At 29.6% G+C, this 19,813-nt stretch overlaps 1 protein-coding gene across 3 annotated transcripts; it reads left to right on the top strand.

Moving 5' to 3' along the window:
* The first annotated feature begins 824 nt into the window (after window positions 1–824).
* Window positions 825–4,759, top strand: LOC107260811 (zinc finger A20 and AN1 domain-containing stress-associated protein 8-like). Of its 3 annotated transcripts, none has more exons than XM_015715537.3 (3): window positions 825–978; window positions 1,147–1,240; window positions 3,922–4,759. In XM_015715537.3, the coding sequence occupies exon 3, from the start codon at window positions 3,943–3,945 to the stop codon at window positions 4,471–4,473; it is 531 nt and encodes a 176-aa protein (XP_015571023.1). In that variant the 5' UTR covers window positions 825–978; window positions 1,147–1,240; window positions 3,922–3,942; the 3' UTR covers window positions 4,474–4,759. The 3 variants fall into 3 exon arrangements, with proteins under 3 accessions (XP_015571023.1, XP_015571024.1, XP_015571025.1); XM_015715538.3 differs by having other exon boundaries at window positions 867–1,021; XM_015715539.3 differs by having other exon boundaries at window positions 891–978; window positions 1,130–1,240.
* Window positions 4,760–19,813: the final 15,054 nt, after the last annotated feature.

Genomic DNA, 19,813 nt, shown 5'->3' on the forward strand with positions numbered 1-19,813 from the left:
ATATAATGTAATCCTTTAGAAATTTATACATTTCTTACTAGTTCAAAATTTATGAATATAAATATATATTTTGTTTTATTAATTAATGATTTAGTGATTAAAATATTGTCCTATGAAGAATAGAACTATATGCATAATATAAAAATAAAAGATTAGAAATTAAAATATATGATTATTTTCATAACGAAAATTAAAAGATAATGAAGAAAATGAAAAGTAATTTTATCTAATTTTAAATTAAAAAAATGTAACTAATATCAAAATTTAAGAGATATATAATAATTTACTATGATATTATTTAATAAATGAAATTAAATTTTAGTTAAAATATATATGAGAAGAGAAATGAATATTTAAAGGATATTTGAAACTCTAAATCCAAAGATTTAGATTTTAAAATACTTAAAAGCTTAATTACATTTGATTTTTATATTTATCTCTTATTACTTAATGATTATGTGCTTTATTCAATTTAAGTTTTTAAAAATAAATTAAAATTACTTTCATTGAGATTACACGCTCTATTTTATCTCAAAAAACATTATTAATAATTTTTCTATAAATTTACTAATAAATATACTTTTATGAATAAAAAATTGAAATCACGTCACTTTTCAAAGCTTTGACTGAATCAGCAGGAACTAACTGCAGATCTTCAAAATAGATATTCTCTTTAAGCCTTTTATCTTGACGATAATTGTTTTTTTCTTTTCAGTGCAATTTCTTTTTTCTTATCTCTAACTACCGACCTCGAATGTGTCTAATAAAAAAATCCACGCGTAAGGAACAGGTAGGACCGAGCACATTGAATCATTTTACTGCCCTCTAAAGAAATGTTAATGTTATATAGACCTTTTTCTGGTTGCCCTCTCTAAAGAAATGTTAATGTTATATAAACCTTTTTCTGGTTGCCCTCTGCTGCCTTTCACTTCTCCTGTGTGTCTGTCTGCCACCCCTTTCCTGTTTGCTCAGTAACAGGTTTCCATCTCTATTTCTATGTTCTGTTTCATTTGCTAAACAGGTCTCTGTCTATTTCTGTTCTGTTTCTTTTGCTATTTGTATTAAATGGTGTATTTTTTTCAAATGGGTTTATTTGAATATGACGTTTTAATGATATTCCGTATCTTAGATTATGTTGATGTGCAGGGAAGCGCTTTATAAGAATCTCTGAGCGACAGTTTTTCTTGAGGACTTCGGAATCACCAGAGCTACAGGGTCGTAATATCTTCCCTGCAATCAGGTAACCGTAAAAGCTTTGATCCAGTTATAAATAAGTGGTTTTCTTTGATATTTAGAAAAGAATATCAAATAGTGGAAACCAATTTTAGGGCGGGAGTTGAAAAAATAGGTTTAGAATTTTGTATTTGATTTTGTATATTGATTTTTTAAATATTTTTATAAACTGCTTCTGATAAACCTGCAAAAGAAAAAACATCAATTTACTTTTTGCAAAAGTAATTTTCAAAATTCAATAATTAAAATAAAATAAATAGAAATTGAGGTTAATGCCAAACGACCCCTAATTGGTTTGATTATTCTTATTATTGTTATCTATTTTTGGCTCTACCACTGCCTTTAATTTTTCTATACAGTAGGTTTGATTCAAATTGAGAACCCTCTTTGTCCTGTTTCTTTTCTCTCCCCTTTTCAGGGTATATGCATGCATTGAGAACTTTCTGTGGTTGAAGCTATGGAATTGTTTTAATAAGATGTTATGTTTGCTACCTTTGTATTTGAATAGTTATTTTGTGTATTGTGATTATTAACTATAGTTTAACATTGTATTCTTGTTTGAAAGATATGGTCAGATGGGTTGTGGTAATCATGTGTCTTTTGGGACCTTAACTAAACTTGGTATTGTTCATTTCTTGACAAAATTAAAAGTGTTGGAACCTTTTGGTCCTCTGTTATTTGATCCGTAAGGGGGAGAGGGGGCTGGGAATTGAACACATCATATATTAGTTTTTGAGAGGTTTTATTGAATTACAATCACATCCTTCTCTCTGTCATATCATTCTTAATCTTATGTAAAAACAGCTATGTTATATAGTACTACTTACTGATCCATTAAGATTTTTTATCTGGAACAAAGTGTTCTATTGTTTTCTCTCTGAAATACCTTGCTTGGCTCCTTTTATAGACAGAGGAGATGTGCATTTGGATATCCTAATTATGTTAGGCCCAGAAAAACCATGGAATATGGGGCACCTTATTGTCAGTCTACTATATAGAGAATGCAATTTGAAAGAATGAACATGTATTATGAATGTGACTTGTAGTCTGCATCTATTTTATGCTATCTGAAAAAGCTAGAGCATTGGACCTTGCGGTGCCTATAGGCATTTAGTTATTTAAAATATAAAAAAAAATATCAATAACCTCTAAATGGTCTTTATGTGGGACTGTGGAAGCCATCAAATTACAAAAGAAAGACAACCTACATCTTGCTAGCCGAGATTTAAGTGACAGCTATTATATTGGCTTTTACATAATGGAAACTGAAGGAGGTGGTTCGATATGGACACACTACACATGGGGGATTTAGAAGTAGTTGGTATATGGCTTGTATCGTCCAATATGGCCGATTGTATCAGCCTGTGAAGAATTTTATGTTATGTTTTTATTATTAATGAAAATCATCGATATAAATTTTTTTTCATTTGCTAATTGTTTTTCAAAATTCATGATACCAGCAGACGGTACCATTACACCATTTTGATACTTATATGTTTCCCACTACCATCCTTTAAAACTTTGGGCTTAGTTTCTTTTATCCCAATATCTTAAATATATACATGTTTTGATGCTCGTTCGGAAGTCAATTAGATGATTGCTACATATTTTTTATATGAATGATTTCTGAAAACCTTTAGACTCCATTCGTTATTAAAAACCCACTAGACATGGATTCATTATACAGGAGATGCACATGTATTTTGGATTGATGACAAAAGGATGACATCAGACCACTCATGTTGAACTCTAGGAGTTCAGTTGCTCAGATTAAAGCTCGATCATGTTGTAATCACTCCCAGACTATAGAACTTGTTGCACCTTCCTATTTTTATTCGAATTTTTTGAATGCTTTTGGGGTATTAATGTAATTTGAGCGGGAGAGGCTTAGGTCCAATGTCAGTTCTGTGGTTGGATCCGTTAGTATTTATCGTGAATTTGGTTGAGATGTGCTGCTATTTCTCTCATTAAAATAATTTATTTGATTTGCTTATCCAAAAATTTAAAATTTCAATTGAAAAATGTTTTTGATGTCAATGTCCAGCATCCTTGTTATGTCCTTATCAGGTCAATATTTTTAGGATGTGGAGGACCATGAATAGAACTCATGGCTTTGACATCAGTTTTGGGCATTGGTACTTCCAATTGTTCTCATTTCTGCAAGATATTTTTTATTTTAGATTTTTCTCAGTTGGGGAGTACTTCAAATGTATTTTTATCGTTTAACCAAAAGCATGTGCCTCTCTTATGTTCCAGAGTATATGTTTATTCTTAGTAAAGCAACTCGTGTAAGTCTCCTTCTATTTGGCGAATAACATTAATGCCTCCCTTTTATTGGTGAAGTCTATATCTATATGTATCATTGCTTCAAAGGTATAGAACAGATAAACTTTGGTGCATTTCTTGCCTAGATGAAAGAGGCAGCTTTTTTGCCAGTAGTGTGACTTGTTATTTGATGATAATTTTAATATTTGTGTATTTAGGAGTGCTCTTCACTTTTATTTAATTGTTCATCTTTTGTTGGCTGATGCGGAGGAAGGCCTAGGAGAGGCACAACATTTTTGGTCTTTATACTTGGGTGAATTTGAGGATTTGAGATGTGGACGGAGAGGGATAATTGCCTTTGGATGTCTGATCCTTCAATCCGTTCTCCTTTTCTTTTTTCTGAATAATGAAATTCTGGTGCAGGAAAGCTTGAATTTTCAAGTGATGGAGCACAATGAGACAGTGATGGAGCACAATGAGACAGGATGCCAAGTTCCTCCTGAAGCTCCAAAGCTTTGTGCCAATGGATGTGGATTTTTTGGAACTGCAGCTACCATGAACTTGTGTTCCAAGTGCCACAAGGACTTCATATTGAATCAAGAGAAGGCTAGACTTGCTTTGTCATCTCCTGTGTGTATTATGGATGGGAGCTCCAGCAACACTGGGAATGAGCCTGTTGCCCTAGATCTGCAAGCTAGTTCAGCAGAGTCTATGCTCAGCTCAACGCTGGCATCTTCGGACTCGGTTCTGAACACAGATAGTGATACAGTGGTGAAAGCAACTCCAAATAGGTGCGGCACTTGCAGGAAACGCATTGGTTTAACTGGCTTTAATTGTCGATGCGGAAACGTATTCTGTTCACTTCATCGCTACTCGGACAAACATGATTGTACCCATGATTATCAAACTGCTGCGCGGGATGCTATAGCCAAGGCCAACCCAATTGTCAAGGCTGAAAAGCTGGATAAAATCTGAGCCTCGGACTCCTTCAGAAGGTGCCATCGGTTTTCCGTGGACAAGCACTTGCACTTTTTTACATTAAGATGTCATAAGTCTTGAAAGGTTTGTATGATTCGACATCTTTCTTGCTAATAGCCTTCTAGGTCCGAAATATTTATATTGAGGATGTTGTGTCCCTTTACCCTGCTTTTCTGCAGGCTGCCTTTGATTGACAGTGCATGGAATGGTTAGTTTGTAGTTGGGTGTTTTTTGTTAAAAACAAAATTTCGGTATTGCATATTTTAATCATCTTTGCATCTCATCAAAAGCCTTGATGATTCATCCATCAGAATTTGGAGATTTTTGTGGTCAATTGATATTAAATACTCAGAATTAGCGTTCCATTTAAAGGCTAATGTCCCAATAGAGAGTTAGGGTACTTGCAACAGACTGTTTTGCCCTACTTTACCCCAAGTAATTGAAATGCATAAAAGAATGCAACCTTCATGACTGGATCATGGCTTCTTTGGACTGTTATGGCTTAGGCTTGTGCTGAATGTGATATCTATTAGGCCAAGCTAGGGATGGTAATGGATCGGTTGTAGCTATTTTAATTCTATTCTTCGTATCTTTGTATATCTGTGAATATCCATTAGCAACCGTTTAAATTATTTATTATATTATGTTATACTTTTATAATTTATAGAAACAATAAGAATGAGAAATAACTTGCACTATTTTGTAGCTAAGGTAATTGAAAAAGATGAACACATAATTCTCACTATAAAAGCTTACAATTACTGTGTAAAAGCAAAAGATATATAGTCTATACAACTAGAAGTTTTATAATAATATAGTTACATAATCAAAAGTTTCATAACAATACCTAATTTTTTGAAATCCAAATGATAAAAATATCATGATTTCTATAACTTGAAATGAGAAGTAATATGATAAATCATTAATTTAAACATGTATTATATTAAAATAATTTCTAAACAAAATATAAACTAATATATTAATAGTAAATTACAATAGCTTTGTAAATTAAACAAATAAAGATAAAAATAATCCATACTTGTGAATATTTTTTGAGAAAAAACAGATTCAAGTAGTGCCTATCAATGTATATCAATCTATACATTATAAATTTTATCTTATTATTTATTTGTGTCAGATTTTATTATTAATATCTTTTCTGTATTTATTTTTTAGGTGCAATGTGATATTATACTCTAAAATATCCAACCTATTACCATTTCTAAGTGAAATATGCCTCTGTTACATAATTAGATGAATTTTCCTTTCAGTTTGTTTATATCTGGGCATGTTAACTACAATTCTGTTGGCTAGTTTCTCAGCAGTTTACCTATCTTCTACTGTGTGGAATCAATTAATTAAATTCTGATGTTCCCCATTTCTTTTTTTCTTTTCTATAGGAAACAAAAATAAAAAATAAATAGAAAATCCCCCTTTCTGGAAAGGGAAATTGAGGAACATGGCTTCTCCATCATTCATTCATTACATTTTTTGGTTATGAGGGCAACTAACCATAATGGTTCTTGTTTCAAGTTGTTGTCTTGTCTTTCAAGTGCAAAACGTGCACATGAACAAGACTCTTAATCCCTCTTCATTAATCGGACTCTAATTGAGTTTATGCTTAAATGTGCTATAATTATATCATACAAATACCCAATTATTAATATTTATGAATATATATTACTTGTTTATCAGTTTAGAATATAAATAACGATATTTTAAATTTAGATTTTTATTAATTTCTATTATTGCATTTAAGTAAATTGAATCTAATAGGTAAAATCTAGATTTTAATAATATTAAGGTAAAATGTATAAAAGTACCTTTGAACTTATTACAAAAGTCTAATTAAATTGTCATTCTTTTTTCTTTTTTTTTTAATTAAACCTATTAACTTTTATGAGGAATCTAATTAAGTTTTTATTTTATTTTTTACCTCAATTAAATTATTAATTTTTATAAAAGGTCTAATTCACCTATAATGATAACAACGTCTAAAATATCGTTAAGTGTAAGGGTTCTATTATTTTGATGCGAATAATAATCGTTCTGAATATTTTAAAGTCATGTCTATATACGTGACTGTGAGAAAGCCACTCCTACTTTATTTTTGCACAATTAGTATTCGTAAATCCTTATTTACAAGAAGAATAGTGATTTGTTTTCACCTGAAATAGTAATATTTTCGTCTTCTTCATCACGCTCTATAAGTAGAGGGTGAATGCAGGTTGTTGAGTTAGATTACATCTCTCTACTTTCAATATGTTTTTACAATGAAACTATAAAGATGACACTTCATGGAAGGAAACCAATTCTAGAAGGAGGTTCTACAGTTGTAGGAGCTATGATATAAGTTAAACAAAGAAGAAGAATTGACTTTCTCTCCCTCACATGATATAGGCGTGATTTTAAAATATTCAGAGTGGTTATTATTCGCGCTCTCAAAATAATGAGACCCTTACACTTAACAGCATTTTAGACGCTGTTAGCATTAGGAGTTAATTGGATCTTTTATAAAAGTCGATGGGTTTAATTGGTAAAACAAAAAATGAAAACTTAATTGGATCTTTTATAAAAATTAATGGATTTAATTGAGAGAAAAAAAAGAATGTGAACTTAATTGGAAATGAATTTAAAGACATTTTTATACCTTTTGTCTAATACTAAAGTGAGAGCTAATTATAAAAAAATAAAAATAAAACAAAAGTTCTTACTTAATTTAGGACTTTCTATATATATATATATATAAAAAATGATACAATTGATACATATTTATTAACTTTAACAATAGAATATATATATTAAATTATTAATTATTGAAATTTATAATGTTTATACACATATCTAACTTTTATTTGTTGTATAAGTAACAGAAATGCATAATTTTATCGTGTAAGTGCTATTTACTCTGGACCGATATAATTTTAAAAGGCAGAAAGTACTTTTACAAGTTTATATTGTTAGGATTATAACTTTTGTTGTGTGTAAATAATGTTTAGTGTTACAAATTTATAATGTTTATTTTTAATATTGCTGAAATAACTCAAAATTCCAACAAGAGTTTGGGCATGCAATTAACGTTGACAAGTCTAATCGAGATTAAGTTTGAGGCAAAACATCAGAAAGTTGAATTCAAATTGAACCAACTCAGAATTTACAGAACCTTCATAGATAATTTTATGTCAGACATCAAAATTCTACAGCGTTTTGAAAAGTCTAAAAGAATTCCTTTATTTATTTTTATATTTTAAATTTTATAGAAGTAGAAATTCTGAAGAGCATAAAAGTATTTCAGATTTTATGTTCTTAATTATTTATTTGGATTCCCTGTTTAAAGAAAGAATTCTTAATCTTTTCTATTTAATCTTTTTTACATTTTCTGTTATGAACTGTGCAAAATGGAAAACGTACTCATCATTAGCTATTTATTTGAGAATATTGACATTACTTATAACTATTTGATCTAATTACTTTATTGATTTCATATTTTGGGATAATTATATATTCCAAGTCAATTTAAGTGTTCATTAATTATTTTATGTAACATCGCTGGTAATTGTATCTTATCTTTTCAAGAAATCAAATAAAACCCAAATAATGATACATTTTCTATTTCCATTTCCAGACAACCTAAAATCAATCTAGATTTTAAAATTTAAATTTGGGCTCTATCTTTTTGTAACAAATAACTGATGTAGAACAGCAACTCAATCTAATAATATCCTACCCAAAAAAAAAAAAATAATTAATTCTTTTCTTTAACTTCTTAAATAGATTTTCTAGTAATATTTAATAAAAATGCACAAGACCAATTAACAATGTTATATCTTGTAGAATAATCTATTTTATAATCTTTTGATAAAAATGTACGATAAACATTAAATCAATTATTTTAGAATTATAACATTATTAATTAATATAACTTATTTTTATTGTATGTATTTATTTATTTTTAATTAATCTCATGTTAACATTAACGTAAGACTATAGTAGGAGCAGGACTTTCCATAATCAAGCTACGGAAAAGTGAATAGATATCTATTTGTGTTCAAAGGGGACCAATTTAAAGCTGGACCCACTTAAATAAATAAATAAATGAAAACGTATCCTTATCTGAAGAAAGCGATCCTGCGTGCCTAGTAGTGTTACGCTCACGTGTAGCCAACCACATTACCCTAATTTCCATGCGCCATTTCGAGCAAATGCCACATGGTCACAGCACACAATAAGAATTAATCACAGCCGTTGATTCTAACCCTGCCACCCTGTTTGACTTTATGATAGAAAGTCACTATCGAACCGGACCAGGTCAAGTGGTGGGTCCACCATTAACCGTCCAAAAAACAATTTTTTTTTTTTGGTGAAAAGAAAAATGGAAAAAGGAAATAAAAATAAAATTTTGTAGCGTTGATTAGCCGCATAGTTTTGGCTAATTGCCAGACAAGGAGTATTATTAGGTACAACGGCAGAGGCAAAAGGCTGCTTGCTTGGCAAATTTGGACAGAAGTTAGGTTAATAAATAAAATAAAATAGTGGTGCTTGTCTGATTCTGAATCTTTACTCATATGAGGTTTTTCTTTTTAATTTGAATTAATTTAGTAACCAGAATTATTATCCATTATTGTAATAATAATGCCATAAAACATTCAACTCAAGATTTTACTTATAGTGAAAAACTACAGAAGGTCAGATGATTGGTTAGTCTAAAAATATTAATTCTTACTTTTTGTTTAATGATAGAAATTCTAACAAAAATGAAAAGTCAAACTCAAAGAAGCTTATTAAGTTTGAGAGTAAGTCCTCTCTTTGGGACGTTCATTTGGATTTTTCTATTACTATGCTCCTCCTTTAATACTACTCTTTATTTTAGACTATCTTTTATTTAATATAAATCATTTTTCCTTATATTTAAATATAAAAAAATAATTTTTTTTTTGAGTTCAGTATTTTTTTATTTTATCTTTAATTCAATAGTCTTTTTTATTTTTATTTTTATTTTAATTTATCCAATAAGTATTAATATTTTAAATTTCTCTTTTTTTTTCTTGAGAAGAAAAATTTCTTTTTAGAAAAAGCCAAAAATAGTAGATTTTAATTAGTAAAATGTATAAGAACTTGTAATTTACTATGACTATTTCTAATACATTCTTTTTATATATAAAAAATGTCATAAAATAACATTCCAATATACTCTTTATGCTTTAAATATAAAATAAAGATTCAATTTGGCACTCTACATATGGAGAGTTAAACTTCACTCTCTACTCTATATCTAATAAATATACTATAAGTTTTTATGCATATGATTTAATTAACTTTTATTTTTCCATTGAAAAAAGTTAAAAAGAAAAAAAAGAAAAATTAAAACTATTAATACTTATGGAAATAAAAGTAATATATAGAATAAAGTATAAATAGTTTATTAATTTTATATAAAATATTTTACTCTTTATATATAAATATTTTTTTAAATAGTCTTTATTTATAGAAATTATGCTATTTAAAATAAAGAGCTTTCATTAAGGATGCTCTAATTATACTAAGAATAAAGAGTGACTTTGCCTCTCCTAATGTAGAGAATCAAATCCACTATTTGCTTTATCTTCAAAAGATAAAGAATGTGTCGGAGTCTAATTTTATTAAATGACTCTTTATAATAAGAAGTAGAGTATCTCCAATGCACTCTCTATATATGTCAAACTCTTTATTTTAAAGAGTCATATTATAAAATGATAATTCAATGCACTTTTCATTCTTTAAATATAAAGTAGAAAGTTAATTTGGCTTCTTATATATGGAGAGCCAAACTTCACTCTTCCCTCTATATTTAATAAATGCACTACATATTTGTAATTCATGTTTCTCTATTGGTAAAAATTAAAAGGGAAAGAAAAAAGAAATTAAAACTATTAATGTTAATAGAAATAAAAGTAAAATATAGATTAAAATATAAAAGAGTCTATTGTACTTAAATAAAATAGGTAAAATGTATAAAAATGCCCTTGAATTTATTAGAAAAATCCAATTAAGTTCCCATTTTCTTTTCAGCTCAATTAAACCCATTAACTTTTATAAATAGTCCAATTAAGTTCATATTCTATTTTTTGACTCAATTAAATCCATTAACTTTTATAGAAGATCCAATTAACTCATAATGCTAACAGCATCCAAAATGCTATTAAGTGTAAGAGTCCCATTATTTTGAGAGTGAATAATAACCGCTCTGAATATTTTAAAGTCACGCATGTATCACATGAGGAAGAGAAAAACCACTTCCTTTTCTTTATTTTTGCACAATTAGTATCTATAAACTTTAATTTACAAAGAAGAGTAGTGGTTTCTTTCCTTACCTGGAATGGCAGCAATATTTTTGTCTTTTTCATCACGCTCATTTGTTATTGGAGGGTGAGTGTAAGTTGCTGAGTTAAAATTACATCCCATCACCTATAATATTTTCTTGCAATAAAACTATAAAGATGCACACTTCATGGAAGGAGAACAATCCTGGAAGGTGGTTCTACAGTTGTAAAAACTATAATGTAAGTTAAATAAAAAAGAAAAAGTGGTTTTCTCTCCCTCACATATGATATAGACGTGACTTTAAAATATTTAGAATGGTTATTATTCACGCTCTCAAAATAATAGGACCCTTATACTTAATGATATTTTGAAGGTTGTTAGCATTAGGGGTTAATTGGATATTTTATAAAAGTTAATGGGTTTAGTTGGCCAGAAAAGGATGGGAACTTAATTTGACATTTTATAAAAGTTAATGGATTTAATTGAGCCAAATAAAAGGATGAGAACTTAATTGAACTTTTCTAATAAGTTCGAGGACTTTTTTGTACCTTTTGTCAATAAAATATTTTACTCTTTATATGTGGATATTCTTTAAAAGCATCTCCAATGCATTTTTTTATATATGTTAAATTCTTTATTTTAAGGAGTTATAACATAAAATAACACTCGCATACAGTCTTTATTTTTTAAATATAAAGCAGATAGTCAATTTAACTTTCTATATATAAAAAGAGCCAAATTTCACTATCTACTCTAAATTTAATAAATGCACTATAAATTTCTACGTATTTGATTTAATTAATATTTGTTATTCTTATTTTTCTATGGTAAAAATTAAAAAGAAAAGGAAAGAGAAATTAAAATTATTAATGCGTATAAAAATAAAAGTAAAATAATGAATAAAATACAAATGATCTATTGAACTTAATAAAAAATTTACTATTTATATCTAAATATTCCTTAAAATACTCTTTGTTATAGAAGTTATGCCCTTTAAAATAAAATTATTTATATAATAAAGAGCATTAGGAATATTCATGAATAAAGAGTAAAATATTTATCTTATTTTTATTTCCATAAGCATTAAGAGTTTTAATTTTTTACCGATAGAAAACAATTAATTACAAACATCAATTAAATCAAATGCATATAGATTTATAGTGTATTTATTATATATAGAATAGAGAGTGAAGTTTGACTCATCATATATAGAAAGCCAAATTGACTCTCTACGTTGTATTTAAAGAATAAAAAGTACATTAGAGTGTCATTTTATGATATGACTTTTTAAAATAAAGAGTTTGTCATATATAAATAGTGCATTGAGGATGCTCTTAGAGCATTTCCAAAAATGCTCTTTATTTTAAAGAATATAACTTTTATAATAAAAAGTATCTTAAGAAATATTCAAATATCAAAAATAAAATATTTTATTTAAGTCCAATAGACTTTTTATATTTTATTATTTGTCTTATTTTTATTTTCATGAGTATTAATAATGTTAATTTCTCTTTCATTTTCTTTTTAATTTTTACAAATTAAAAAATAAAAATTATAAATATCAATTAAATCAAATGCATAAAAACTTATAGTGTATTTATTAAATAAAGAGTAGAGAGTGAAGTGTGGCTCTCCATATATAGAAAGTCAAATTGACTTTTTATTTTATATTTAAAAAATAAAAAGTGTATTAAAATATTATTTTATAATGACTCTTTTAAGATAAAAGATTTGACATATATAAAAAAGACATTAGAGATTGCTCTTATAACTTCATCTGTTTTCTTTTCTTTTTTTTTTCTTTTTTTTTCATTTCTAAGGCATTTAATTTGAGTGCGTGTATTTTTTTCTCCAATACATTTATTTCTAAGCAAAAGACTCGGTACTCTTTTCTCTTATCTTCTTCACATATCTTTTTATTCCTTTTCAGGCTTTACACTTTTTTGTTGCCTTTCGTTTTTCCGCTGCTCCCTTAACATCAACATGCGGCGTGAAGGTAATGCATTGCATGCACTTATACAATGAACACAAAACCTTCAATGTGATTACCTGATCATTGCCTTGGAAACTGAAGAAGTAGAGGACTCTTTCCCTGCTTGCCAGGGTTTTAAGACATCAGTGGTGGTCATTTGGACAAACGTTGTCAGTTTAGGAACGATAAAGTCCTAGATGTCTATTTTCTACTATAGTGTAATGTCACATGTATCCAAATTCTGTCATTTAAAGGAAGATAAAGAAAGTAAAGCGGACAATGACCAAAGTCACCGACCAATTGAGCCATGGCCTCAGGCCAGGCTCAATTCCATGCTCCCTCTCTTGCCTTACTTGCCAGTAGGTGTTTGTGCTCCTAAACAAACTGCTCCGCTCGCTGCTCCATCCTTCTCCTGCATGCAAATGGAATCTAGCAATACAAAAACAGCTAGTTTACGAACTAGATATTCTGTCGGTACGGTTTACCGACTACATAATTGTCGATAATTTCATTGTCAATAAAAATTTACCAACGAATTAGTAATTGTTGGTAAGTTTACTGGCTATTTTTATTGGTAAATTGGCCATTATTTTTCCAAAATAATAATTTTCCGACTAAAATTCTTTTAGTAAGTGATTGAGTAGTCAGTAAATTGTTCTCCTACCAAAATATTTTTAAGAGAAATTTATCAACAACCACAGTTGTCAGTAAATAGTTAGTAAGTTTATCAACGATTTATTTCATTGGTAAATTGTTTGTCCCGATATAATAATATTTAATAATAACAATTATCGATAAATCATCAATAAATATACATACAATCTGATTGTTAACTTGACAAAATGATATTAGCTGGTAAATTGTTATTAATTTTATTAAAAAATTATTGATAGTCCATCAGTAAATTATATTTTTTAAACTTTTAAGTTATAGTATATTTTAATTTATTTTTAAAGCAGAGAATAAATAATAATAATTTAAATAAGAGTATATAAGGGTACAAACGAGTACAGTTTTTCAATGTTTAGGCTCAGCTCACATAAAACTAAATCGAGTTTGAATAATAAGCTCGAGCTCGGTTTGTGATTAGCTCGATATACTATATATACGAGCTAAACTCAAACTTGGCTTGTAAATTAGCTTGGTATTCTATATAAACAAGCTAAATTTGAGCTCGGCTCGTACGAACTCAAATTCAGAATAAAACTCGTTAAGTAAGATCGAGCCTTTCAAATATACAATTGTAGATTTTATAATTTTAAATAAATTATACATAAAATAAAATATGCATTTAAATTTCAAAACTAAATAATTAGACTAAATTTTTTATATAAAAATGAATTTAACTCATGAGTTCAGTAACAAACTAGCTCGCTAGCTCATTAACGAGCCAGTTCATGAGCTTAAATAAGGTGGAGCACTAGTAAGCTCAAACTCAGCTCGTCTGTCTTAATGCAAGCTTTTATTGAGGCGAATTTCGAGTAGCTCGCGAGCGGCTCGACTTTGCATCTTTAAGAGTATACAATCTAAATTGCAAAAAGATCATATATATATATATATGGAAGAATTTATATTATTATGAATAACGTAAATTATTTAATATTCAAAAGAAGTAATATTCATAGTACTAATTACGGTACAGTTAGAACTGAAGTTTACATAATACTAAGTTATACGTGATTGGTCATCATCACCATCATCCAATCAGGTTGAAAACCATGGTGTTTAAAATGTGGGTGAGGAGGAGGCTGCATTGTATTAATATGCACAATCAAATCTCTTGTCAGTTCCTCTTAACTCTTAAATCTCCAGCCAATGCTCAATGACTTTACTGAGACATCAGTTCACTCAGCTCAACAATCCTCGCTTGTAGCTGAATTTCTACAGTATGTTGTTCACTACTAACATAGTGTGTCTTTGAAAAAGAGGTATCGGACAATGAAAATAACTCAGATAGTTGAAATCTAAGACCGTAAACACAACTCATTTATTGTCCGTCAATAATATTGAAGTAAAAGCTTATTCTTATTTATGGTGCCTCCTTCAAAGAGAGATATTTTAAACCACTGGATGATTTGAACACCAAGATATTATAATATGAATAATTTTTTGAAATTGTCGCAAAATAATATAATTAGAGTTGAAGAATCACTTTACCTTTTATGATTCGATGAGATTTTATGATTCTTATATTTACTATTTTTTATTTTAAGAATAATAAATATAATAAATAAATAAATAAAAATAGATAGAACTAATAAGAATTAATAAATTAATATAAAATAGAAATAGAAATAGAAAATTAGTATATATATATATATATATATATATATATATAAATTAGAGTTCATTAATTCTATTAGTATTAATAACAGAATTAATTATTAGTTGATATAATTAATTGTATAATTATATTAATAATATAATTAATTTTCTAGTTAATACAAATTAGTACACATAGAATAGTTAAGAGAAACAGTGTTCCAATTTTATTTTTATTATATATAGCCATTATAGAGTAATATGCATTGCATTGTACAACTAATTTATCATCAAACAGAAAACAACTTCTACTAGTATTAAAAACTCAATTAATACAAAAAAAAAGATTATATATTCAGGGATCACAAATAAAATTATTTTAATATAAAAGAAATGTAACTTTTGATCACTGGTGGAAATATGTCTCATTAATATCAATATTTAGATATATTACAAAAAAAAAATATTATTAAGATTTTTATATAAATTAGTTGATAAGGAATATTGTAGGTAAAGTTAATATGGGGTTTTATATTTCTGATTAGAGACTTGTGTCACATTATGCATTTTCTATAGCAGAAAAGGACTTCGATTGATTACAAATATAATCACATATTCAAGATGCTTAAAAAGAAAATGAAAAAGGTAGAGTGAGAAGAAAGAAGGAAAAAAAATAAAATTAAACCAGTAATCAAACCCAAGTAATCACATGTTTTAATCGTTGGAGAGAGGAAGTTGAAACACGCGCTGAGAGGGACAGGCGTCAGAGAAACGGAGACACGTAGACGCGTAACAGGCGCACGTGTATGCCACGCCAACAGGAAGAGGGGAACAAGTAGTAGAAGACCAGAGCAGCTTTGGTGAAAAGAAAAGGGAGAAAAGTAATGGTGGGGGCGGTCAGATTGGGCGGCTCAAAACCTCCTTGTCACCGTTTTTCATCAAGTGGATATACAATTACTGATTTACCCCTTGAGTTCTTTCATTTTTAGTTTGTAGTTTTGCCTTTAAATAAGGGCTAAAAATTAAAGTTGATGGATGGACCAAGTCCAAACACAGTGGTTGCATGTTGGTAGAGATTGGTACAAGACTGTCCGCTAATAGTTCTTTCTTTCCTTTCTTTTTTCTTTTTAGTAAACAACCAATTATTTCCCATTAAGTGATTTATGATTAAAGTTAATTAGAATTCAAGATAGAAGGACAATAGAAATTACAATAGAAAATAAGAGAGCCGCATACCCTGTGTTTGACAATCACTTTAATGATTAAATTAAAACGTTAAAAGAGTTATTGTTGAAAGAGATGACAGAAATGAAAAATTAAGAGTTATAGTTGAAAGAAATGACAGAAATGAGAAATTAAGGTGTTGCGACTACTAGAGTTTTAAACATATGTATGCTTCATATTTCTCATTTTTCTTACATAGCCGAGGGTGTGGTTGCCCCGCATCTTTCTCTAATTCAAGGCTTTTCTTTAAAAATCTATTAGTTGTCTTGAAGGGTATGTCATAATCATCAAGTACTTAGCTTTGCTATAGCAAGGCGACATGAATTGACTATGATTGAGGGTGTGTGTCCATGACTAAAAGCGGCTGTTGTGTTTAATTAAAAGTGCTCTTAGTTTAAGTTGTGTGCCCGTGACACACAAGAATATAAAAATCATATTTGAATATGCAAATGATCCGTTATATCATATTTAAAATCTTAGTAGGACTTCGAAAATTGTTTAAAACGCCATGATACTATGATGATCTAAGGTTAGAAGTCAAATTTTTATAATTCTTTGATTTCTCGGTTCTCTTGCTTATTTAGTACTTCACGTTCTCTTTCTATAAGATTTTTTAAACATGGCTTCTTTTCTGCTAGTGTTGTTCTTATTCTCCTCTTTTATTTCCTAAGTGATCCTATTTCTCTTGTTCTTTTTATTAACCTATCTTTTGTCCTTCACTTTTACCATTTCCCACTCTTTTTCCAATTGTTATTCATCTTTCTTGTTTTTCGTTTTTCTATTTCTTTCCTTACTAGTTTCAATGTCACTCTCTTGTGTTCTTTTCTTTTATTCCTTCTTTTTGTCTCCCTCTTCTCTTTTCTTATTGGTAACTTGCATGCATATATTTTCAATCGTCTAAAAGTTGTCATGATTTATAGCTCTTACTGATAAGAGTCCCTTCTATCATTAGGCCAACTCTTGATTGGAGTATATGTCTCTTGTAGAGAAAAGAGAAAAATATTTGTGCCTTATAACACGACTTCTAATTGCCATATGAGAACAATCCACCATCTTAAACTATGGTGAAAGCGTGCCCGACATGCTAAGCATACGCCCTAACCCCTTAAGGCGCGCATGCTAACCTCCCCTTTCTTTTCAATTTTCTTAACTTGACTTGTCATATGCATGTCCTTGACCCATCAGGCGCTCATTCTTATGCCACTTGGCCTTCTTAAGCTTTAAACATGGGCTTTAACTAATTTTGCTCATGCAATAATGAAGTTATTCAACAGGTTAGACCGTATTGCCTCAAGAACTGCAGAATCAGTCCACTAAACCGAGACAACATTTGCGGCTATCATCCTAGAGCTATAAAAATTAAAGGGCAAAAGTTGAGTGTTGAGAGAGACTTATCTCTTTTCTTTAGTCCTAATACTCATTATAATATTGAAGTTGCTATTGCTGATATTTTTCTGTTCTTGTGCTTTTGGGCCATGATGTTTATTGAGGCATGTCAACCTTTTCTAAAGAGGTCAAATTTTGAGAATCTCAAAAATAGTCATCAAGTAGATGCATGTTGAAAATAATGAAATTCTTATAGGTGGCTGTAAAATACTTATTAATATGTCATTTAAGGTTTTCCTACTTATGTCGTGCCTTATTTTCAAAATCTATATTTAGTTATCATGGCTATGTTCCTGCATTTCCATATATTATAGCACAAGCAAGCACTCATAATAATAAGAGTCATCAACAAAAAGGAATTTAAGAGAATTTCAACTCTGCCTCTAGTTGGCAAAGGTGGTGAACCCATGCCCATTAGGGATGTATCATAGATTAGAAGATAGCCACGAGGCTCTAGCATGATCACAGAAAAGTAGCACATGCTCAATAGTTTCATATGCTCTGCCACAAATTATGCACATAAAGGACATTTCTAATCGTCTTCAGAAGAGGTTAGGTTTAGTTGCTAGAGAATTTCTTGATGCACACCAAATGAACATTTTAATTCTGGAGTAAGAGAGGAAATCCAAATGGATTTCCAAAAGGAAGGAGTAAGGCTGACTGAGCTTGTAGGTTTTGCTTGTTAATACCTGAGTATTTGGTATTACATAGCATATAATATACAGATTTTACAGAGAGTCTGCCCTTTAGGTCAAAATGCCAGACATGCCTATTGATTATGGATTGGGATCCAATAGGGATTCTATAAATGGCCCCTACCTCCCTCTGTTGAAATAAATTTTTAAGTAAAGAGATATTCCAATCTCTATTTTCATTCATCAAGTGAGCAACATAGACTAGCTGACAGTGTGAGGGTCTTCGAGACTTAATTTTAAAATGTGGAAGACTTGGGACCCATGGGTATTCCCATATGATACACCCTCTCCATTACCAATATTGTATTTGAAGCCTTTCTGAACAATGTCTCTTATTGAAAGTATATTAGAACATCCACAGGAAGATCTAATGCCTTTGGATGCCCCCTAAAAAGAACCATTCAGAAAGTACAAAGCCTTTACAATTCTAGGCCATAAACTGTTTGGTTCTATTACAATTTTCCAAGCATGTTTGTAAAGGAGTGTCTGATTGAACAAATTCATAGCTTAAAATCTCAAATCACCTTTGAACTTTAATCTTGTTAATATCTCATACCTCTCTAGATGTAAAGATCTTTCATCCAAGTTATGACGCCACCAAAAAAGCAGATATAAATTGATTAAGCCTCTTATACACTATACTTAGAAGATAAAAATAGCTCATTACAAATGTTGAAATTAAGAAGAGGATTGATTTTACCATCACTTCTCTCCCTGCATGAGAAAGAAAAGATCTCTTCCAATTCTTGACTTTTGAACACAACATGTCCTCTAAAAACCTCATGCCTTTGATTTGGATGTGCCCCGAATAACAGGAAGCCCAAGATATTCCTTAGACTGGTCCATTTCACTCATATTGAGAATTCTAATAATTCGGCCCTTTGCTTCAGGTGTCACCCTTCTGTTGAAAAGAACATAAGACTTTTAAATATTAATATACTATCTTGAAGCTCTGTTATACTTCTGCAGAATATCCATAATCACCTCAGTTTCATTTTCTAATGCTCGCCCCATGATCAAAGTATCATCTGAAAGATAAGAGGTAGAATAGAGGATTAATTTCAGACCCATCATCAACCTATTATTCACTGCAGCTTGGAGTGCAAAAGAAAGAGCATTAGATATTAATAGAAAAAGGTATGGGGAGAGAGGATCCCCTGGCGAAGGCCTCTAGTGCATATGAAGAAAGGGGATGGGCTATCATTGATTACAACACTGTATGATACAATGGCAATACACTGCATGATCCTGTGAATAAATTATGAACAGGACCCTATCCTAGCTAGCACTTTCTCAAGAAACTCTCAACTAGCCCTATCGTATGCTTTATGCATATCCAATTTGATTACCATATTATTAAAACCTTTGTTCATGTTAGTCTGAAGGCTATGGAAAACTTCATGAGCCACCATAATGCTATAAAAATATGTTTCTCATGGACAAAAGCATACTGGAAAAGGCTTATCAATTGGGACAGCCATGGCTTGAACCTAGACAC

The sequence above is a fragment of the Ricinus communis genome, chromosome 6, assembly GCF_019578655.1.
Source record: "Ricinus communis isolate WT05 ecotype wild-type chromosome 6, ASM1957865v1, whole genome shotgun sequence".
Lineage (NCBI taxonomy): Eukaryota > Viridiplantae > Streptophyta > Magnoliopsida > Malpighiales > Euphorbiaceae > Ricinus > Ricinus communis.

Coding starts and splice junctions, on each gene's coding strand:
- LOC107260811 (XM_015715537.3), top strand. CDS start 3,943: ATGGAGCACAATGAGACAGTGATGGAGCACAATGAGACAGGATGCCAA.